General features: G+C 38.8%; 1 protein-coding gene across 1 annotated transcript in view; it reads left to right on the forward strand.

Annotated features, from left to right (window-relative positions):
* BOLL (boule homolog, RNA binding protein) overlaps positions 1 to 23491 on the forward strand; it is a 46641-nt gene that overhangs the window by 11769 nt on the left and 11381 nt on the right. The window contains exons 5-13 of the mRNA XM_074828316.1: positions 4096 to 4236; positions 8645 to 8736; positions 11060 to 11114; positions 14034 to 14109; positions 17489 to 17613; positions 19540 to 19611; positions 20583 to 20630; positions 21728 to 21847; positions 23326 to 23400. Coding sequence (XP_074684417.1) covers positions 4108 to 4236; positions 8645 to 8736; positions 11060 to 11114; positions 14034 to 14109; positions 17489 to 17613; positions 19540 to 19611; positions 20583 to 20630; positions 21728 to 21847; positions 23326 to 23400 — 792 coding nt within the window. The 5' untranslated portion in view covers positions 4096 to 4107. The remainder of the gene's footprint in view (positions 1 to 4095; positions 4237 to 8644; positions 8737 to 11059; positions 11115 to 14033; positions 14110 to 17488; positions 17614 to 19539; positions 19612 to 20582; positions 20631 to 21727; positions 21848 to 23325; positions 23401 to 23491) is intronic.

A 23491-nucleotide genomic window follows, 5' to 3' on the forward strand; every position in this document is an offset into this window, starting at 1 on the left:
TGCATTTGCAAACAGGATGAAATGGCGGAACAGGGGAACAGGTTGTAGTGCTGTTTGTTAAATGACCACAGAAGTACACCTGACACAAGTATTACTATGGGTCCTCCTCCTCCCATTCGTTAAGGGCTGAAAAAAAGACTTGGAATATTTTGAAGAGTGGTCATGAAGGTCAGTGTCATTTTCTGGTCCCCTCTGCTAGCACACCCCAAATTACATCTCTAAGGTCATCCCAGGCCTCCTGCGGCACACCTGTTTTCAGGGCAGCCTGCCTACTTGGAGTTGAAGCAAGGACTTTCACTTCTTCATGCTGACAGCTGTAAAGTCTGAACCACGTTTTTGCCTCCGTCAAGTACGGCCTGGTGAGTCAGACCCGAAGAACAGCCTCACGGGGCATTTTTGTATTTCTCCCATGGAGGCCAGAGGACAGGTCAAACACACGCCCTTATTTTCCTCCCCGTTTCACTCCCTGCTTGAGGGGATAAAAACCCAGCTGGGTGTTGCCACCAGTCCCCTCAGGTGACGGACCTGGAGGGAGGTTCCCGGACTGCCCCAGGGCTTGGCAGCGCCGCTCCCAGGGGTGCTACCGGCAACCCCCTTCTCGGAGCTGCCGCCGCCCGAAGCAGGCGGGACGCCCGCCCCGGGCGCTGTTCCTGTGTGGGGGCCCGCCGCCGGCTCGGCACCCGCGGGGAGGGCAGAGGACACGGGCCGCCCGTGGCCCCCCGGCACACGGGCACAAGCCGCTGGGCAGCCCGGCGGGATACGGCCGGGGCTGGGGAGGCCGTTGCGGCCAGCGGCTGCGGGCAGCAACCCCGCTCCGCCGGCGGGCAGCAGGCGGGGGCGCGGCCGCAGCCCCCAGGGTCCTGAGGCGGGCGGGCGGGCGGGCGGTGAGTGACGGCGCCAGCAGGTGCCGGGGAAGGGGCGGGGGCAGAAGCAGCCCCAGCCGCTCGCTCGCCGCAGGTGGTGCTGGAGAGCCCGTAAGGGGAGGCCAGGCCAGGCGCCTGGGGAGGGGGTGATTTCCCCCGGGGAAGGAGGGCTGAGGGGTAGTGCGGGGCGTCTGCCTTCTGGACGGGGGCGAGGAAGGGCTGCTCTGTCCTGGCCCGGCCCGACCCAGCCTGCTTCCCCGCCTCAGTGCCCGCCGCCTGGCTGTGCCTTCCCCCGGCTGTTGCAGGCCTCGCTGCTGCTGCTCGCTGGCCGGGCCGGAGGCGCAGCTGAGGAGCGCGACGCGTGCCCGCAACGTGCCGGGCTGAGGCGGCGACGGAGAGATGGAGCCCGATGGCGCGGTGAGGGGCCTGGCGGGGTGACGAGGCTGCCTTCCGGGAGGACCGGGGAGCCGCGCCGGCAAGAGGCCGGGGAGCGGCGACGGGGCTGGAAGCGCGGCCTTCCCGCCAGAGCGGCCTTCGCAGGCGGCCCTAGCCCTGTCCCCGCCCGGGGGGCGGCCGCCATTTCCTCTGGGGTGGCCTTGAGGTGTGGTGAACCTCGCCTCTCCCCTTGAGGGTACAGCCGTGCGTGGGGTCTGGGGAGGAGGTGTGCCCAATTTCTGACGCTATAAGATATGGACTGTAAAAAAGGGTTGTTTAGGGTGTAGGGTGGGATTAGTCACCAGGCCTTTGTAGTGTTTGATTGCCTGACAGTGGATGTGTTCAACATAAAGTTTATCAATTTTGGTAAAGAGCAGTTGTCGAACACCAAATAACCCATAAAAATACCAATCAATATGCATGTCTGTACTGTTTGGAAGAAAAAAAGATAAGTTTATAAGCTTGTAGAAACAAATGATTAGGCAAGTGACATGCTGTTAGCACACTTTTTTTTTTTTTAAATACTGTTTTCTTGAAGCTACACTGGCACTGAAGAAACGGTGTCTGAGACAGCTATCAGAATACAGATTTTAACATCGTAAAATTCATTGGGATTTACTGTGGTGGGAGTTCTCAAGTGATACATTTAATTCCTCATTTCTTCCATTTGGGCTTTGGGTTGGCTTTTTTTTTTAAATAAGAATTGCAACTCTTAAAACTTCTATGGAGAAAATTAAATTTGAGATCTATGAGGTAAGGAATACATTTTGGCTGTGGTGTCAACTGTTAATTGTTGCTTTATCATTAAATTTTAATATTTTAGTGCTGCACACAATTGCCAGATGATTATGCAAGTAGAATATTGTATTTGGTGTGAGAGATGAAGAAAGTAACCTGGTTCTTCAGAAGTTGTTCTTAGATGAAAACATTCGTCCTTTGGGACTGTAGCAATTATGAATGTTCCTTGCTTGCAGGTGGTGGGTTGTGGGTTTTTATTTCAGGTTAGACACTACTCTAGGGTAGTATTCCCAGTAAGAAGAATGCATACTTTCTCCTGAATAGATTAGGTTAAAGACTTGGGTTTTTCCTCTGCCCCAAATATATGTGCTTTCATAAATTTGAAAAGGATTTCTGTCTTCCCTAAAACTAAAAAGGCATGGGCTAAGCTGGATTTATTGTCTTTATAGTATCCAGCACAATAGCATTAACCCATTGCTCTGAATTAATAGGACTAATTCTCAGGTAGCTAAGGAAATAGCAAATAATCCTGGAAGTGCTTGTGGAGCAAACGAAAAGATCACTTTTTTCCAAACTTTCTTTTTCATTATTGATCTTCCGTTTCTCACCACATTTTAACTGTCAGCCTTCATTTTTTGTGTGATCTCACGAAGATAAGTGATTTATTTTTATCCAGGAATCCTTAAAGGCAGAGATAAGAAAATGCTGTCCTGTGAGTAAGTGAGAGACGCAACATCAGGAAGTAAAACAGTGTAAATAAAAGGGACATTCTGTGAGGAGAACCGTTTAAGAGCATTTCATTTTCTGCTCTAGTTTTTGAAAGGCCAAGATATGGACGCCACAGGAAGTGAAAGAACTTTGTAGTAGATGCAGTAGCTTGCTATTTTTAAAATATGCCTGCATGTGTTTTGTTGGTCCACAGTACTAATGTTAAGGGTTGCACAATAGTAAGAAAAAATGTTTGAAATCCTTTCAAAAGAAAGGTTGGTGGATGAGAACCCTAGATTCCTACTTCTAGTTTTCAATACTATACTTACTGTTAGTCTTGTTATCTGCAGCAGCTGCTTGTCTTTCACTTTGGACTCCTTCCTTAGTGGTACTGTCAGGGTACTATAGCCCAGGAGTGGTTTTAGTAAACCAGTTTTAGGAGGAACAAAACCACAGCAAAAATGGTCTTGAAGCCTACTGCAATTCCTGTTAGAGAAGTTAGTGACAGTACTATGTGGCTGCTTTACAGCTATCATCTCACAGTTAGGGTGGACTATGTAACGTGGTATCAGTTTGTTCTGAAAAGGGTTTCCAATGAAATGGAAGTCTGCATTGTTTCACAATTCACAGGTGTAAGAATGGTGGAAGTTCAAACATCAGGCAGACTTCGCTAAATACTGGTTTCCATGAAGCTCCCACCAGAGTGCGTTCTTTTCCTTTACAAGGGCAAGAACAATCTGGTTCCTCTTCTGGAGAGAGAATTTCTGTTCGGATCACTGTGCACTGTATTTGTAGGCCGAGAGAGTGTTAGGAGCCTAGTCTTCCAAGTGCTGTTCTCATAAGTTGTAATGAGCTTGTTGATTTTTGTGGTGGAATTACGGGTGCTTGGCACTCAGAAGATCAAGCAGAAACTGTTGCAAAGAGCAGAGTTCTGTAGATGTGTGTGAGAGCACAAGTTGAGTTGAAAAGGTCCTTTCTATATAGGCTTAAACTAAGGGGCTTCTAATAGCTATAATCTCTGAAGTAGGATTCATAACTTGGATCCATACAGCAGGGTGCTGTGCAAACAGAAAAACTTAAGGTTGGGGCATTAGGTAATGCAGAAAGGTGTTAAAGGCAAGTCAAACTTAAGACCATAATGTATTCACTAAATTACTGAATTGGTTAAATCTAAGCTTATGTTTAAACAGTCTGCTGAGCTGCATTCTGAATAAAAATGTGGTTAATGTTCAGTTTTTCAGCATTTGCTGTACCTCCCAAAAAATTCTGTATGTATTTTCTGTTGAGAATTTTTTTTATTTAATAGCTTATAACATGTAAGATATTGAAAATATTTTCTTTCTATCAGCAGACCACGAATCAGATGCAAACAGAATCTTTATCTTCATGTCCCAACACTGTGTCACCGGTGGTATTAACTGATCAGACCAATGCTCCAAGGTTTGGAACAGTTACTCCAAATCGTGTCTTTGTAGGAGGAATTGATTTTAAGGTATTCTTTCCCCATTTTTATTACTAAACTATAATTTATAACCCTATAAAAATCAATAGGAAAAAATGTGAGACATGATCATGTGTGTGTTTGCTTAGGTGGTAAGCACCCTTCATTATAATGTTCAAATCAACAGTAGAGAATAGCTTTAAGCCTTGGTTTACATAACTACTACAAAGTTGACTCCTTGTACACCTAGCTGCTAGAAGCTTTTGACATACTGGTTCATCGGAATTTCCTCTTTTCAAAGATGGTGGCTTTTGTCATCAGCAGACCTTATGGTAGAAAAGTATGTAGCAACGCTTAGTGTAATTTAATAAACTGTAAACATAATGTTATAGATTGCAAACAGAGCAAATGTCTGTAGCTTCAGTTCCTCTAGCACTTTTCTTCCAGCTAATACAGAGAAGGAGCTATAGTGCATGTATTCTTCACTTACCATACTGTCCTGGTTTCGGCTGGGATAGGGTTAATTTTTCTTCTTAATAGCTAGAATAGTGCTGTGTTTTAGGTTCAGTATGGGATTTAGTGTGAGAAGAATGTTGATAATACACTGATGTTTTCACCTGTTGCTAAGAAATCAAGGGCTTTCCAACTTCCCATATCCTGCTAGTGTGCAGGTGTGCAAGACGGGGAGGGAGCAGAGCTGGAGCAACAGACCCAAATTGGCCAGTGGAATGTTCTATATCATCTAACATCATGTCAGTGTATAGAGGAGGGTTGGCTGGGAAGCAGGGGGGCTCTCTCTCCATTCTGGGATTTCAGAATGGATTCAGGATCTTGGCTTCTCCAGGATCGCTAGCCGGGAATGGGCTGAGTATCGACCGGCAGGTGGTGAGCAAGCACATTGTGCGTTACCCGTTTGTACTTTCTATTACTGCTGTTACTGTTTTATTTCGATTATTAAACTGGTTTTATTTCAACCTATGAGTCTCCCTACCTTGACCGGAGGAGGTTGATTGAGCAGCTATGTGGTGTTAGCCTGCCAGCTGGGTTAAAACCATGACAGTCTGACTAATTTTCTTAAAAGCGAGTGTTTGTTTTAAAACAAATACTAAAGCTTCACTGGGAAATTTGTAGGACTGATCTTAGAACACTTGTGCCTTTGCATATGCCCTAAAACCCTCAAATAACAGTGAATATTGAGCCATTCTTACATTGTTCAGTTGCTTTCAGTATTTGTGACAAGATATGCACCAGACCTTTATACCAGCTACTCTCCATTTTTTCTTTCTTACCACTTTAGATAATGAGTTAAGTCATTGACTTTTGCAAAACATTCTTGATCTGCTTAGCTGTTTCTTTGTTCCCACCAAGAGTATCTTTTCTGTCTTAATCCTCCTAGGCTGAGGACCTTTTGAGCGCTGACTCAGATGAAGAGGAGGAGAATGACAATTTGCTCAGTCTATTTTGCATGATAAATACAAGAAATTCCAGGATCTTGTGGCTCATTTGGCTGAGATAATTCAGAGGCATTCATAATTCAAGAGATGTTGTACAAGGTCTTCAGTATATTTGGGCCTTAGCAAAGAGGCACAGTAGCTTTTTGCATTAATAGTAAGCAAATTGCCAGAGCTGTAAAAAGACGTGTCTCACTCTGTTCTTCACTGCAATTTCAAAGGTTAAAACACTTTTCTGTGTAACATGTCAGTATTCTTAATTGTCATATTTATTGTTCATTTTGAAGTGTCTCTTGACATCTTGGTTCAGTCACTGATACAGTCAAAATCTATTGTGAATCTTAGTTTCAACAGCAGAGGATTAAGAGTGTGTGTGTGCCTGTAAACATAAAGATGATGGATTTTGTTGGGAGAGGAAACAGAAGGGAGGAAACCTTTGTAGACATTTTAGCTACTCTTCCATTTACTATGACTCTTGATATCAAGTAGAGTCTTAAATTTCTGTTCAAATCATAGGATATATATGTCAGTCTTAGATTGTTTTCTGTTTGGAATCCTATGGCAAAAAAGATTGGGTTTTGTTGGTTTTTAACCCCAATGGTCTCATTTAAGTCAGCTGGGAAGGTGTGGGTGTAAAAAGCTGTTTATTTTTGTGAAAAATGGAGACACTTGATCAACAAAAAATTATTTGCTTTCCAGCAAGCTCTTTTATCATTTTGCCAGGCACTTACATTTGGATTATCACCATAGCAGTGATTGCTATTTGTAAGAGGAAACATCTGGCCTCTTAAATTTAAGAGAAACAATTCAGTAAGAGAAGTTACAGTTGGGTGCGTTTCCATCTTGGTCTAAAGAGCTCTTTCTTCAGTGGTGTATGCCATGTATCTTTGACCTAAGTGAAGACTTAACAGCCTTTCTTAAGAATCTGGCAAGTGCCTTTGTGCTGTTATGAGCAGGAAGAGTCAAGTCTTGAGTGTGTTTCTGGCAAGCTTCTAGATACCATGTTTGTCCAGATACTTGCACATTGCACTGAATCTTAGAACAGTGTTTCTTTCTTACTCCCCCTTTAATACACTGCTTTGAAGATAAACCTTTGGCTTTCCAAGTTTATACTCTTGTGTAGCCATCCCTCATGTCCTTGAGGTATTGAATGACACTTCCAGCACTCATCAGTCTTAAGGGCTCTTTGGTTGTTTCTTTGTGTATTTCAGCTTTCAACTGTTTTGTCATAGGTTCTTTTTCTCAGCTTTGTGAAGCAGCCGAGCTACATGCAACATACGGAGCTTAAAAAAACAGTCTCCCAGAAAGGGGAAATATTATCTATAGGCTTTTCATTTCTAAGCAGATACGTTTTGGTGTTCATTGGAGAAAAGGGAAAGAAAAATCTCCACTGCGAGTCTTTTGTACTTTGTGTGTGCTTCGCATTGCTTGAGAATGTGCAAACACTTTGGCATACACTATAGAATTGTTTTATATAAGCTACCAGTTGTTTGGCTGATTCTGTTTTCGTTTATACACAGGCTTTCACACTTCTGTTTAGGTGCAAAGTGTGATCATCTATTCAAGAGAGGGGTTCTGGATTCCAGAATTTTTTTTTAACCTTCACGGTGGGTAGTTTCTCAAGAAGCAGTGCAGGCAGCTTTCAAGGAGAAGACACAATTACTGAGCTTTAATAAAATATTGCAGTGTTTTGTGTCTGTTCAGTGCTCTTGTATGTGTTGTTACTCCTTGCATCTTCAGAGCAACTGAGTATTTTCTAATGTTTTCATGCCTGAATACTTGGATTAGTGAGGGAGACAAAGCAGTCTTCAACCATTGTTGCTCTCTGCTTACAGGTTGTAGCAAGCACGCTGCATTATTTCTTTTCGTAAAATGTGTCTTGAGGGTAGAATTATTCAAAAAGAGCATTAACTTCATATTCTTTCCAGCTATGAAAGTTGTTTAAATTGGGTTTTGTTTCTTTTAAGATCTTACTGCTTCTCAACCTTGAATGAGGCAGATAAGCCTTTGGTGTGCAGGATAGGATTTAATAGATGGTATACATACAGTTAAAAGCACTAGAAGTCATTCACTTAAAGGTGAAATAGTACTTCTGATATATTTCATTAAAATAACAAAAAATATAGACGAGTATGGAAATTGCTCAAAGCATATAGAGATCCATGCATATAAGCATACTTCTTCCAGCATTGGGTATAGTATTAACTAAGGCCTCTGTAGAACAAAACTTCAAAATCTGAAATGCAGTGTTTAGGGCACCATGTTTGAGATGTGCTTACATTGTAAAAGAAAAGTGGTTCATAGAAGGTAGACAAGTGTTCCCATAGCTTAGGTGTGCCTTTACTTTAGGAACTTGTCTTACTCCATGCATACTCAGGAACAGTTTCTTCCAAGTGGATTTAGGCCATTCTCCATTAAAAGGACCTTTTCTTTATTTATAATGGGGAGTTCCTGTGGTGTGCTTGTACATATTTTCAGAGCCTTACATTAAATATACTTTACATAGAGGGATTGTGGTATATTAGATGAATTTGACTATTAAGTCACTGGTTTAGTGGGGATTTTTTTCATGTGACCTATGCATATCCTTTATGGAAACCTACATAGTCTGCTCTTTTGAAGTTTGAAAACATTGCAGTAATGTTTCATATTGTAAACAGCACTCTAGTATGTAATTTACAGAAACAAAAATTCAGATCTAGTAAAACTGCTTCAGTGGTCTTACCTGTAAAAGGACAGTTGTCACATAAATCCACTAAAAGAGGAGTTTTAATGTTTTAGTGGCTTTATAGCATTATTGCTGAATATGAAAATGCAGTAATCAAACAGGAGCTGTGAGGTTCATACATGTTCATTCTTTTCCTATCCAGGGTTATAATTAGTTTGTAACAAACTTTATCCAAAGTATAGCCATTAAAAGTCTTGTGGTAAATGTTAATGGAAAAACTATGCAAACCAACTTTTCTTTTTGTTTTTTTTTTTTTTCCCCTCTTGAATTGCTGTACTAGACTAATGAAAATGATCTGAGGAAGTTTTTTGCTCAGTATGGCAGTGTGAAAGAAGTGAAGATAGTAAATGACAGAGCTGGAATATCAAAGGGGTTGGTATAGTAGAATAAGCATGTTGTAGGAATTGAAAATATAACAGAAAGCTGACTGACTAGAGTAAATTTGATTGTTTTTCATAGCTTGAAATATTACTAATTTTCTGTTATTGATGTTCGCAGTTATTCTGTGTATGCAAAAATCTCTTCTTGCCCTTTAACATCTACATATAAATGTCTTTATAATTTGCATAACTGTAGAACTCTGTAGTCATGTTGTTATAAGATGAAGCTGTGTGCAACTAGGACAAAATCAGTAGTCCTTTCAGGTTCTTTTGTGACAATAATAAGTTGATAATACTAAAAAGGTAATTTAGTTATTAAACATATATACTTCTACTACTGAAAGCCAGTGTGGAAAGGAGCCTAAGAATGGAAGAAGAGGTGAGATACACCTGATTGTGCTGAAGTGCATGGCAGTAACAGGTTTTGTGTGAAGATTTTTTTTTTTGGAACAAGAACATAGGGGACAAAGCTGACAATGAATCATGATTGCAGAAAAGGGGACTAAGACTGGAAGTCAACAATAAGAGAAATGCCAAAGGGCAAATCTGGAGAAAGATTAAGACTGGGTAGTAAACTTATTGCTAGAACCCAATGGATGGTGAAGGAAACAAGGTGGGGAACTGTACTGCCACAGAAGGGTAGGGAGGGGGCTGAAGCAAAAAGGCATGTGCATGAGAATTTGTACCTGTAAAGTTCACTTTCGTCAGAAGTTCTCTTCTAAGCAGTAAGCCTGTGGTGTCTGAATCTCACAATTTTAATGGTTTCAGCGCTTAACATATATCAGCAAATTACACCCTAAACTGCAGGTCTTACCAGCATGTTGGACTAGATCCTGGTCCCAGATCTGTCACCAAGCCTCTTTCCCTTTTACTAAATTCCAAGAAATACCTGCAATTTGCAGGACATGTGTCCATATAGTACAGTAACTCAAGAATACCCAGTCATTATGCAGTTGTGATTACCAACATATGTCTCTCAGTAAATACGTTGGAAAATAATTACTTTAAATGGTGTTGGGATTTCTATTTAAATCCAAGCATGGGCTTCATTGCTTCATGTTGACAAGTGATTTAAGAAAGTTACAAGTTTTTGTGATTGATTATGTCTATTAGTTTATTGTCCAGATAGCACATAGAATCCAAAGTCTGTGTAGGTAAGGTCCCAACCTAGGGAAGCAGTTCCTCTGTTCTTTGAACTTGGAAATGTTTCCAGATTTGTTTAGAGAAGACAATACAGGAAAAGCCCGCAGATTTAAATGTATAGCTGATCAGAGACTTACTGGACCTCTGTACTCAAATAAGCATGGAAACGCTCACAAAGGATGATACATTGTATTGCAAAATTTCATCTGCTGGCTGGAATGACAGAGGCCGCCTTGGTATCTTCTGAAATTGGACCCAGAGAAATAAGCCGTGAATGCAACAAATTATGCATACAAAACTACTAAAAGACTTCAAAAAAAGATTTGTTGAAATTCAGAAGGTTGAAGCTACTTGGGGGGGGGAACCAATTTTCTTTTTGTGCTTACATGTTGTGGTACATACTTCAATTATAACATCAGATACTTTTGCACAGGCGGTGCCACATTTGGTGGCCAGGACTTCTTTGGAAATGAATTGAGGGGTTTTGGTACAGCAGGAGTTCTGTGTAGAAAGCCTGTTTGATTTGTTGCAGCAGTTAGAAGTATGATGAAAGACATACTGTGTCATGAAGTATGAGAATACCTCATCCCCGATCACCACAGAACTCTTGTTCAATGCTGGTCATGTCAAGAATTACAAGAATAATTCCTAGATAAACACTATCTCTTCATTGCTGCTTTTTTGGGAATTCAATTTAATGTAGTGAATAGTGGTTGTGGGAGTGTAGAGCTTTCACAGTTGTCGCTGAAGTAGGTGGGAGCTGTGCTATGAAGTACAGTATAATAAAAAACAACATCCTAAGTGTCTCATCTTGGGCACCCATAACAAGAGCTTCAGATCAAAATCTCTTTAATAGAAGTGAAGGAACTAAAGATGTACACTGCGTAACAAGGACAATACAGAGATTTTTGCATAGCTTTCTAAGTGGGCTACTCATTTGCTGCATAGAAATAGTGATATACCACCACATACTTAAATATATTAGTAAATAGGCTATAATGAAGATGTTAAATTAAGGTTACAGTTGCTACAGCACAGCAATCTTTTTTTCTATGATTAACCTTTTTCCCATTAGTTTACCTTTAATGTCACTTGTAGTATATATCAAGTAGTAATGTGCAATGTATGTAAATATGAATTTCAAAGGCTTAGCTTCTTTAATTTTTATTTAGGTATGGCTTCATTACTTTTGAAACCCAAGAAGATGCACAGAAGATTTTACAAGAGGTAAGTGGTAGTTCCCATTACGATCATCTCTTAAATGAGATACTTCACTTCTTATTAGACACTAAGTAGCCCTGGTTGTCTGGTCCTCTTCTGTTTGCCAGCTTGCATTTGAAGATCTGTCAAGTTTTTGGTCTGTGTAGTTAAGAACATGGTTTAGAGAGCTCTAAGATAAGATTTATAGTGAGATCTTCTGGAACTTGAGAGGGGAGTTGCCAGGTCATAGTACAGTTCTTGACTTTGACCTACAGTCTTTACTTTCTTAGTCTACATGTGGCCTGTAGTACATACAGAGCTATACAGACGTTACCCTCCACAACTGCTTTCATTTGCTTTACGAGAAAATCCATTGCTGTCAAGATTTACTGGGGAGTTGGGAAAGATAACTGCTGTTTTATCCTGACATGTTTGATTGTAAGAGCTGATGTAATTCTTTTCAGGAATAATTAGATTCACTTGAAGTCTTAAACAGTGAAGCTCATTTTATGTCATGTAATTTTTGCTTCTCCTCTTCGCTACATTATTGTCTTGATGCTCCTTGTAGAACCTCCCTTGAGACATGGTTAGCTCTTCAGCTTTATGTTAGCTCTTCAGTTTGCAGTTTGTTTTGGTTGGTCTTTTTTTTTTTTTTTTTTTGATTGTGTGCTCCATGTTCCGGTTGGAATGTATTGGAGAGATCTGTTGGTCAGGATCTATTCATACACATTGAAGGTGTCTGGGTGTGGAGAGAGAGAGAGAAAAGAAAAAAAAAAAAAAAAAACCACCAGAAAATAGTCTCCAAGACTTGCAAATTGCCTTCTCCCAAGTATGAAGCTAGTTAAAATGTTGAAATACCGAACCTTTGTTGGAATTTCACGTATTAAAATTCAAAGTAAGAGCTGGGACATTTTCAAAGAAATTCTCAGTGTTTTCAAAAAATACAGTTATGTAGAGCTAAAAGAGTATACAGACAGGAACTCCTTAAGTCAGCTACTCTTCTTTCCATGTTTTTTTTGTTTTATTTCTGTGAACTAGAAGAATACCAATGATACTGAGTACCATGGTGAAAATAGCTTAGGATTTTTGCCTCTGTTGTAACTGAAAGGCTGCTCCATGTGAAGTCTTACTGGTGTCTCATTCAATGACTAATACTTTTCTGTCTACTATAAGTGCTTTCATTTAGATGTTCTACAATTCTATCACCTTTTTCATCTTTGCATGATACTGCTATCTCATATTCATCTTAAGATCAATTAGCATCTAGGTATTTCTCAGATGTCTTAAGCTGAGAGTTTCTAGGCTTTAATAATTTATGTATGAAATGAATTATTTTTTTCATTTTGTACTCCTGAATTTCTTCTCATTTATATGATACTCTGATTTGCACTGATTTTTTTTTTTTTGCATCCTACTTTTCTATCATGAGTAATGTTTTCAGATTTCTCTGTTGCAGTCTTTGATAGTATTAAATTGCGTTAGTATCAAGAACAGACCTTGAGGATCTCTTTCTGGTCATACACTATTACTACTAATGCTACGTCTTCCCATCTTTCTGAAGTAATTTTTTATTCATCACAGTTTTTCGTATTAGTCTTCACTTTCTATGTCATCGTGTAATTTTTCATGCAGTGCTGTATTGAATGCTTTGAAGAAGTCCGTACAGATTAGATGTTTCTCTTAACTGTGAAAGCTGTGTATGAAAAAGTCTAAATTCTGATGGATCACATCAGTGAAATACATTGCATTGGGAAGAACCAGTTCCTATTGTCTGTGTCAGAATGCAGTTTGACTGAAATGCACATCTGTTTTCTAGGAGTTGCTCTGTGTTTAACAGACTAGCTAGGTATGTTTGCCATAATTAAGACTTGTTTATGAAGTCCCAGATTCAACAAAATAGTTTAGTCTCTTCCTAACTTTAAATCTGATAGTTGGGCTTTTATGTACGGGTGTTCAAGTATTTTGCTAAATTTGGCTCAAATGAAGAAAATGTATTAATTACCTAACTGTTTGAATTTGACTTAGAACTATTTCTATGTTCCTCTTTAAGAAGTAATTATCACCTTACTGGAGAAGTTAGAGCTCTGAAAACTTTGTGGTGTCATGTGGTAGTGTTTAGTGCACATTCTCCCTTGCATAACTCTTCAGGGAAGCAGACCTTCAGAACCCTTCTAGGTTTTGCAAAGCAATATTAAAGAGATGCTGACAACTAAAAAAAAGTGCTTGATTTACCCTGTTCCTTTTCATTATATTAACTAGTGAGTTCAGTGTCAATTTAACAACAGAGGCAAGGTTTTAATTTACCTTGTACTTGATGCTTACTCGCTGTTGTAAGCAAAACAGTTGGAAGAGAATGTAGCTTTACTTGTCTGTACCTAGCACTTTTTTCTTAAATTCTTCTGCAGTAGTTTAGCCTTACTAGGATATCTGTTTTAGTGTGCTTTTACATTTTGTTAGCCTGGATGTAAGGAAGTTTTAAGGCAATTCTGAGTGAATATGGGATTTTTTTTTACATTCAGTTCTTATAATCTGGCCACTTTCATCTTTTGTGAAATAATGTCATGATCATAGAAAAAAAAATTGATCTTTATACTTGAACTTGTCAGTTTGTGCACACATGTGCTTTTATTAAAGCAGTAAATACATGAGAGGTAAAACTAAAAAAATCTGCTGGCAATTATAGGTATCAGTTGTTGGTCAAGAGGCTCCATGAGGAGTAAGTAATACTTGAAATTACTAATGATTAATTTTGTGTATGTGAAGTCTATGCTTAGGATAGAAAAGAAAATAGTATAGCTTTTGGGTTTGTTTTTTTTTTTTGAGATGGCACTGTAAATAACAGTTGGGGGAGGGTGAAAGCTGCTAAGTGCCTTGTCTACTTCTGACTTTTGTTTCTTGGATGCCTAGATATGTGTAGAAAATAACATCTTCTTTCTTTAATTCTAGGCTAAAAAACTTAATTATAAGGATAAGAAATTGAATATTGGTCCAGCAATAAGAAAACAACAAACACGGAGTCCTTGTATGTATTTTTACTTGCATTTGTATATTATGTAAGAGTCATTATGAATGTAAATTTTTAATTAAGATGTGCCTGGTCTTGCACTGCATTAGTGCTGTGCATGGAATGTGCTCAGAATGGTTCACAGCGGAAGCAAGTGCATGCCAGTGGAAACGTCCAAATAAACAGATTGATCTTTTGGTTCTTTTCTCTCTTTCAATATGTTACTTATTTTCTTTCTTAGAAAAGGTCATCTATCTAGGAACGAACTGAATGGAAATTTCTTTCAGCTGCCAGGCAGAACCTCAAATCTAAACACTTAGACTGTCCTCACAGATTCTACAGGATAAAGCAGGCTGTGCTGGTTGGTAGGGTTGTTACCGATTTACTTTATTTATACTGGCAAAATCTGTCAGGACTCTTGCATCTTGCTTTCTTCAGTAGAAACCATAAGGAATGGGTGGTTGCAGTCACCATTCAGTTCTTAAGAATTCTTTGCTGTAAGATAATGGAACGGATGTTCTCTGTTCCTTGTGTGGCAAAGAACCATTTAGATTGAACACTTACATAAAAGGAGTATTGATAGGTTTTGTCACATGACTTTGTCTTGAGACAGTATGCTGTTAAGATGTTCTTTTGGGGGGGACAGGAGAGATGGCCTCTCCATCTGCCAGGGGCTGTTTTGTTTCTATAATACACTACTGAAAATGGAGGATATGAATCACCAACTTCTAAAACAAGATCCATCAGTTTTTTGCGTTGCAGAGCATGCTGGTTTGTTATTCCTCAGTAAGGGCTATGTGTCAGACTGTCTTGCAGGTGATGAAGAGGAACCTGGTGAATGCAGGGAAGCCCCAGTTTATACATTCCTGTTTAAGTGCAGCAGGGAAGGAAGTGTACTTCTGTAACTTCCCTTCAGTATTTGTCCTATGGTACCTTTTGGAAGATAAAAAACTAAAACTTTCTCATCTTCAGTCTGAGGACAATTCAGAGGAATTGTAGTTTCATTCTAAAGCTTTCTTTAGTTGTTACCGTCATGTTATCAATTAGAAGTAGTCCATATGTACACTAACACTGTTGGTGTAGACATACTTTCTGCAGGCAGGAAGTTTCTCTCTCTTCCTCCCCTCATGCATAGGTATGCCCTCCTCCCTTGTAAGTGTACAGGATAATGTTTGCCTGGGGAAATGGAATACTTTGTTCCAGCTGTACAGTCTCTGTGCTCTAGAAATTATTCAGCATAATCTTTGCTCAGTCATCATCAAGGGGTTATATACCTCTTTTTTTTTTTTTTTTTTCCTCTGTGCTTTATTTCCCTTCCGATCTTTGACTTGGACTTTCTTAGCTGTGTTCCCTTACTTGCGGTGCTTCCTTCCTCTGACTCTTGTGCTGAATGTGTGTATTGGTAAAAGAGGGGCATATTTCTGACTCTGTGTTTTAATTCTGGGACCTGGCAGAACAGAAGGAAAAAAAAAATCCCTCAAACATTTTTTTTGAAGAAGGCTGCTGTGTCCTTTTGAGATCTCCATGTTCGTGTCCCTGTTTGACTCTGCCACTTCTTCCTCAGGCCTAGGATAGATCTGTGATACAAGATCATATTGGCATCTAGGGACATATCCTAGGATATGATCTTAGTGTGTCTGCCCTCGTGCTCAGCCTATCTAACTTTAGTCACTAGGATACTCTGTCATGCTGCAGCTCATCTTGAGGTTCATGAAGCCATAAAACCTAGACTCTCAGTATCATTGGAGGGCTGTGGTTCTATTCTATTTAGCTGAATTGAAAAGATAGCCCATTTATTGTAGAACCTTTTGTGCTAAGAACTTTGAACATACTGGGGGGAACACCCAGATTGCTTTTCCCCAACTCCAAGTATTGTGAAAGTGGGTCTTCTAAGAGCTGAAAAGTAGAAACTGAACATGAACAGCTGGAAGAAGAATGATGAATTGTTGTGGTTTGGAAGAATTTCAGCTAGCTATACCTTCCCCCAAGTTGTTTTATTTTCCTGTCACAGTGAGTTTGCTGGGTTTGATGGAGAATATTTCCTTTTCCTTTGCAAGAGACTTATTCAACAATAGCAGAAAGTTCTGTGCAAGGTCCTTGGTGATTAGCAAAGTGGACAGGATTGTTGTCTGTGGAATCCTGTTGGTGTCCTCACTTGAGATATCAGTAAGTGCTATCCTACATTGCTTAGTGGAGCTAAAGTAGCCTTTAACTTTTCTAAGGTTTGTTTAACACTGTGCCAACGACCATCTTAGCCTGACCTGTCTATGGCTAATATTTCAGCTTTATTGTATCCAAATGTCTTTCAGGCTTCTCTAGCAGTTAGTCAAACTCTTACTATTGATAACAACTCTTGAATCATTGTGGGACCCTTCTTGATCCTCCACTTAGCATTCTAGTAATCTCTTTGGTGTTGTGTCTCCCTGTAAAATGGCCCTTCCTCATGGCACTCACCTTTGCAAGGGAGGTGAAAAACTAAAACTTTTCAGTAATCTTTATATTGTGTTCTTCCTGAGTTTTTTCAATGCTATGTTACTACTTAATGTGATTTCAAGATTTCTATTTCAGTTACAGAATAAATTTTCCTTTTTTTTTCTCCTGAGGAAGTCTCTTTATATTTGGAACTGAAACTTGTCTTCATGTTTGACATGAAGTTCTAGAAAAATAGGAAGTTCTGTCCCATCCCCCCCAAAGAAAATGCAGACAAAAATAGAGTCGGTGATCTCAAAGGCAGTGTTTGAAAAAGATAAACAACCTCTGCATATGGGATAGATCTCTTTATTTGAATTTGAATTTGCTGTCAGTACCTGTTGGAGGGCTGTTTAGATGGACCTCTGCTTTGGGATCGGACTGTGGTGACTTACAGCCTCCACCATAGCAGTAGTATAGCTGAGAAATGCCCCTGTTGCTGACATCTAGATACCAGTTTTTACTTTTGCCAGTCTGTGTGTCAGAGAAACACAGTCTTTGTCTGTCAAGAAACCAGGCTGCACCCTGTAATGAAATCATTCTGTTGGTTTTAGTGGTTGGATCCTGTTTCAGCTAAATACGAATATGTGGAGGTTACCATTTAATCTCCTACAATGTGAAGTCACCTTTGGACATTTGAAGATTAAAAATATACATATTTTCTGGTAACTGGAGTTATCTGTGTTTAGTAATTTATATGCATGTCATTTTCTGCACCCCTTCCCATCTACCTCTGGAGACATCCTGTGACCATCTGCTTTCACGATTTTGTGTTTGAGAGGGAATTAAATGGCACTAGGCACACTGCCTCATGTTCTTTCCTTTGAGTGTGTTGCTTTTCTGAAGATCAGAAGTGATTTTTTTTATGACCTACACATCTAAAAGAATAAAATTTACTGCTAAGTAAACTTTAAAATATTAATTCCAGATTCTGCTGTAATACCAGAAGCTAGTACAATGTACTTTACTTCAAGCGGATATCCTTATATTTACCATAATGGAGTGGCTTATTTTCATACGTCTGAAGTTGCTTCTGTTCTGCAGCCATGGCCAGTAAGTGATTTATTTTTGTATATATGCTTTTCTGTGGACCAGGATGAGTGCAGTGTTTTCAAGTCCCTCCTGCTTCCAGTTTCTTTGGCTGTGCCTCATGTTTGATGTTTAAATGGCTTCCTTATACTAGTCTGTTTATTTTGTGGGTTTTTTTAAATATTACTTAAGTTTATTGTTCTTCTGCAGGGGATTTTTGCTTTGATGTGACCTATTGGACAGGGTAGTTCAGAATCAGTGTGAGCCATACCCCAGGAGAAGTTTTGTTTTACTAAGGAGTTGCTGGTGCTTATGACCCTTGATTTAACTCCATTTATTATTCCTCCATGAGTGAGGTGTTCTTGGCTCCAAACTATTATGCTGAGAATGGAAAGAGAACATAATACTAGATCAACAAAGCAAAAGTGAAATTGTCATTCACATACTCTTTTTCAAGAATGCTGCTTGTTTTAGAGGGAAGATAATTCAATAGATTAATTGTTTGGCTTTAGTAGGCTTGGGCAACTTGGACAGAATTTCTTGGGAAGTATGGGAAGGAGTTGTCAGTCACTTCATTTTTGTTTTTTTACAAGAGGGAAGGATTGCAAGACTGATAGGGTCTGCATGAGGCACAGAGGACCTCTACATAGGGGATGTATCCTTACCAATTTCTGTGACAGCAGCATTCACAGAGGCTGTACATACCATCTCTCTATTTGAGTGGAAAATACCTTTACATATTGGGGGAAAAACTCAGTAGAATTGCTAATAAATATAAACAAACTTTCCCAAAACAGAGATGAGGGCAATAATAGATTCTTTTATGTTGTTTATTTTGGCACTGTAGAATCTTTTTCTTGGTATTTAACCTCTGTTTTAATCGCTTCTCTTAACTTCTAAGATGTCTGGTCCTCTAGTAGAGGCATGATGTAGTGCCTCAAATCTTACCTGTTGGAAAAAAACAGTGAGTATTTTTTGTGTCCTAGTACTGAACTTTGGTTCTGGTGCCCTGGCTCATATCCACTGTGTTTCAAACAGGTAGCACTCAGTCTTTCAGTTACAAATAGCATTGCCTCTTTTGGCTTCAGTTGTTTACGTATTTTTAGTTTTCATCGTTAGGAAGCTATATAAAGAAGTAAAGGAAAAAAACCCTGCATATCTGAAGTTACAGAAAACATTAATCATATTAAAGGTATTAATACTTTTTGGGGTGTATTGTGCATGTGTTACAGTGCAGATTGGAGTTGTTTTCCATTTTGCATTCTGCATTTTCATGTAGTGTGGAATGGATTAAAGTAGTTTTGGGCTGTTCCTTCCTAAATATTTGTAGGAATGAGGGAATTTCATGACGTGGGAGTTGTACACACTAGCTTTGAATAATCAGAACTAGAGGTTCACAGTGCTATGTTGTCCTCTACTGTGGCCATATATTTCTGCCCCCCCTTTCTTTCACTAGTGTTTCTCTGATCCTAAGCTGGACCCCCAGAAAACCCAGGCAGATTTGTAGCTGGTTTAGCTACCTAAACTGGTTAACTGTCAAATGGGATGAATGCTGTGGCTGGTGTGAGGTAGGGAATGGAAAAGGGAAGACTGGGTTGGGGCTGTGGAGAGGGTAGGAATACATCAGTGACAGTTTAGCTTGCCCTAACTGTTTACAAAAATGTACCTGTAGTCAGGGTAGTGGATGGCCTTAGCATCTCTCAATAGTGATGGCCTAGTGCTTTCTGGAAAGAACTAAGTAAATAAGCCAGGGACTCTTGTTTCATATCTAATATAGGCCCTTGGAAATAGTGGTTTTGAAAAACCTAAGTGCAAGTTAAAACTTGGTAATGCCATTTTCAAAAGGGAGGGGAGGTGGTTCAGCATTATAGTGCTCCAGAACTGTTCTTAATAGGAATGACAGTTTATGAAATTGCTGCATTAAGACTTGTAACTCTTTTTCTTTTTAAGACTCGCTCTGTTTCCAGTTCACCTATGATGGTAGCTCAACCAGTTTATCAGTCTCCTACATACCATTATCAGGTATCTGTTTGAAAACGGGTTTCAGACCATCAGTGTTCCTTCCAGCCTGCAGTTTTATTTACAGCACTGTCTTGGGTCTGTTTATTCTTAGGAAATAAAAAGACTGTTCAAAAGAGTCATATAAAACAGATTTTAATTTCATTGAAGGCTTTCTTTTCACTAGGATACAATTTATTCTGCCTATGTAACTACATGGAAATGTAATAAATTAAAATTTTCTTTGGTGTTGCTAGACAACCAGCTTAGTACCATCCTTAACTTTTATCATCTAAGCCAAACTCCTGCTCAGAGCAGGGATGGTTAGATCAGATTTCTCGGGAACTTGTCCAGTTGAATTTTAAATAGTGATGGAGATGCTACAACCTTTGTAGACAGCCTCTTGCAATACTTGAACCTTCTTACAGTAAAAGACTTTTCTTTATAACCCGTTAAAATTTTCAGTATTCCAGCCTGTGTCCGTTGACTCCTGTGCTCTGAACACATCTGAGAATCTGGCTCACTCCTATTTATGCCCCCCCATTAGGTAGTTGTAGCCAGCAATAATTATGCCCTCCCACTGTTATCCTTCTTAAGGCTGAACAAACCCAATTCTCTCAGCATCTTGATATATCTATTCTCCAGTCTCCTAACCGTCTTGGTGGCCCACATCTGAACTTACACAGTATGTCCATCTTCTTAATGTGTATTAGAAAGTTAACTGCATTTTGTATCTTCTGTTTTCCTAATTAGGCATGCTTCTTAGATGCTTCAGTATTGTAGAAACTTATGAAATGTCCAAGTCAGAGGCTGGGTGAAAGCAGACAAAACCGTGCCTGAATTGTTTGAGGGCTTAATGAAAATCATATTTCTTCTTTTTAATTAAGAACTGTTATAGATTTGAGATAGTTTTGATTCTAGTATGTTGGGAATTCTAGTATGTGTATGCATATGTTCTTAATCACATAAGTAGTATCTTTGTTGTTTGTCTTTAGGCACCAACACAGTGTCTTCCAAGTCAGTGGCAGTGGTCTGTTCCACAGGTAAATAAAGTTCATAGTTGCAGCATTTTACCGTTAGTTTGCATCTAGTTTAAAGCTGCGGTGTGCTTATCTAACAGTGAAGTTTCCCACTATTCACAACACTGTTGAAATAAATATTAATTGCTATATTTTAATAATGCATTTGCAACACTGACTGATACAGTAAAAGGCATAAAATAGCATTTATTGAAACATCAAATATAAATCTGACTTAAACAAAGCATCTTCCCCTCCCCTCTCTCTCTGACAAAAAGTTTGTATTAAATTATCTAATAAGTTCTCAGAAGTAGGTAGAAACTACTGTATTTTGCCTGATAGGAGAAATTAGTATTAACTAGCTTATTAACTACTTGTGATGTTTCATTCAAGTATTGCTGGCAGAAGCATGTAGATACACAGTTATGGTGAAATTAGATCCAGATCCTTGAAATAGGAGGAAGAACTTGAAATAGCTAACTTGGTAATTTTGGGGGAAGACTTAATCAGTTTTGCGATCTCTGTAGCAGAGGAGCTTAATACGGAAATCCTGACACTCAAGGAACTTGGAAAAGTTTGAAGCTGAAAGGAGGACCAAGTCCCTTAAGTTTGACCTGTTCCAGTCTGTCTTCATTACTTTAATTGCAACCAACCTTGGCCAGTTATAGTCAGTTCGACTCTATTAACAGATGGCAGTCTGCTGATGTGAAATCTGGGTGCTGAATTATGGAAGTACTGTGGGGTTTATTTTAAAACAAAAATACTTGGTTTTTAATGCAACGTTTCTGCAAGAGAAAATTAAACTGTATTATGTTTCTGTGATCTTGAGAGTAAGTTTTCATAATTTTTATAAATTTTAGGATTTCTCTAACATGCTTTCCAAAATGTAAATAAAATTTGAAAAACACATAAAAGTGATTAAAGGGCATCTTTGTTTTATCCTACTACCTGACCTTTCTACCCACTTCCCCCTCACTTAGTTTCTTTAGGTTATCAAAGATGAATTTGTCACTTTAAAAGCTTTATCTATGTTTATACACAGCAAAGAAGACTGTAAAATAAACTTTGGTATTTATAGTGCATAAATCATATGATTTATGAAAATAATGTGTTTATTTCAGTCTCCTTCCTCTTCACCTCCATTCTTGTATCTGCAACCATCTGAAGTCGTTTATCAGCCAACAGGGATTACCCAGGAAAGTATACCTCCACCTCTCCTAGTGGAAGCTGCAGTTCCTGAGGTATTTTTATAAAAAATTTTACTTACCACTGAAGCCTTTATCTGCAATTGAAAAACATAATCTTTTAGTTTAAGCACAAGCAGTTCAGTGCGCTTACGTCAACTGTTCCTTGTTCTTACACCCATGCTGCTGCTGTTAAATCATTTCAGTTGTCCTCAAGTTAGAGTACCTCTTCCAGTTTTCTAGGAGGATGCTTGGATTCTGAAATATTTTAGAAGGTCACAAGTGTATGACAGACAGCAGTGTAAAGACTAGTCAATTTGTTTTGTTTGAAAATAACATTTAAATAAAATGGGAGTCAGACTCTTCAGAATGCTGGTTTAGTCTACCCAAGCCATAACAGTTTCCTGAAGTAATTCTTTTTCTATGTGAGTAGAAGCTCACTTCTAAATATTCTGAAGATCAGAATGAATTAAGAGTAGTTGAATGGCTAAGTAATTTTTTCTTAAATTACAATATTGTTTTTGCTTCTATATCAATAGCATTTCTAAAGTTTCTTAAGAAACATTAATGTACAACAAGGCCATTTCTTTATAATTGGATGCTAAAAGTCACAGTAAATAATTGCCTACAGAAAAACTTACTATAAAATTAAAAATGTATTATGATTGATTGGTACTCTTCCTCTTTGATAATTCATGCCTCATTAACAGGGAGGTAAAGTAGGACAGTAATCAAGTATTTTTACAAAAGTTGAAGAGTATTTTATTGCTACAAGAGAAGTTCCAAAACGGGTATTTCAGACATCTTAATTGGGAAATCCTGATGTACCTAAGTAATTTAATTTCTCTACAAAGGTATTGAATAATATAAGACTTCGGTTGTTGGGGTTTTTCTTCTATTTTTTTTGAAGTGTATAAATCTCAGTATTTTTTGTATAATCATAAATCTTATTAGCAATGTTGTTATTTTACCCTTTGTATTTCATAAGTCAGATATCAACTTAAATAGAGAAATTTGAAATCTGTGAACACTAAAAACATGATATCAGTTAAGGAATATTTGGATGTGGCATGCTCTCAGTTCACAGGTACATAATTTGTTGATGTTAAAGGAAGCAGTATGTGGAAATTCAGAAGACGGTGTAAAATTTAAAGAAAAGCCTGTGTATTATTTGTATATAAATATCTTGTAAGTGTGATAATGCTGTGAATTATATTTTAGTACGCTAATCTACACATTTAAACACCGTTCCAATTACAGCTGAGTGAAATGGATTTGTAGTAGAGAAGCATGGTACTTCTGTCAAGGAAGGTGTTTTTTGACACTGATCTAGATAAACTGAATCTACCAAACTTAGGTACGGTGGGGAAAACATTTAAATACTGACCTTTTGTTTTTTAAAAAGTCAGTAGTTTAGATAAACGTAGCCCACCACTTGAGGTTTTAAGGAATCTAAATTCATGTGAAGGGTTTGCGAAAACAAAACTATGAAATGAGCTTTTTGCTCACTTTTTGTAATTTTTTTTTTATATCAGCTGTATTCTGATCATGGACTTCAAGCACCACATCACCAGCCTTATGCTCAGAGTGCCATAGCAATGACTGCACCTGTGAGTATCAAACGAAGATAGTCAAGGCAAGCATGGTAGTATTACTGTCCCCTTTCTTGAAAGGGGATGGTAAGAGAACAGGGACAGGGAT

The sequence above is a fragment of the Strix aluco genome, chromosome 6 (assembly GCF_031877795.1).
Source record: "Strix aluco isolate bStrAlu1 chromosome 6, bStrAlu1.hap1, whole genome shotgun sequence".
In the NCBI taxonomy this organism is placed as follows: Eukaryota; Metazoa; Chordata; class Aves; order Strigiformes; family Strigidae; genus Strix; species Strix aluco.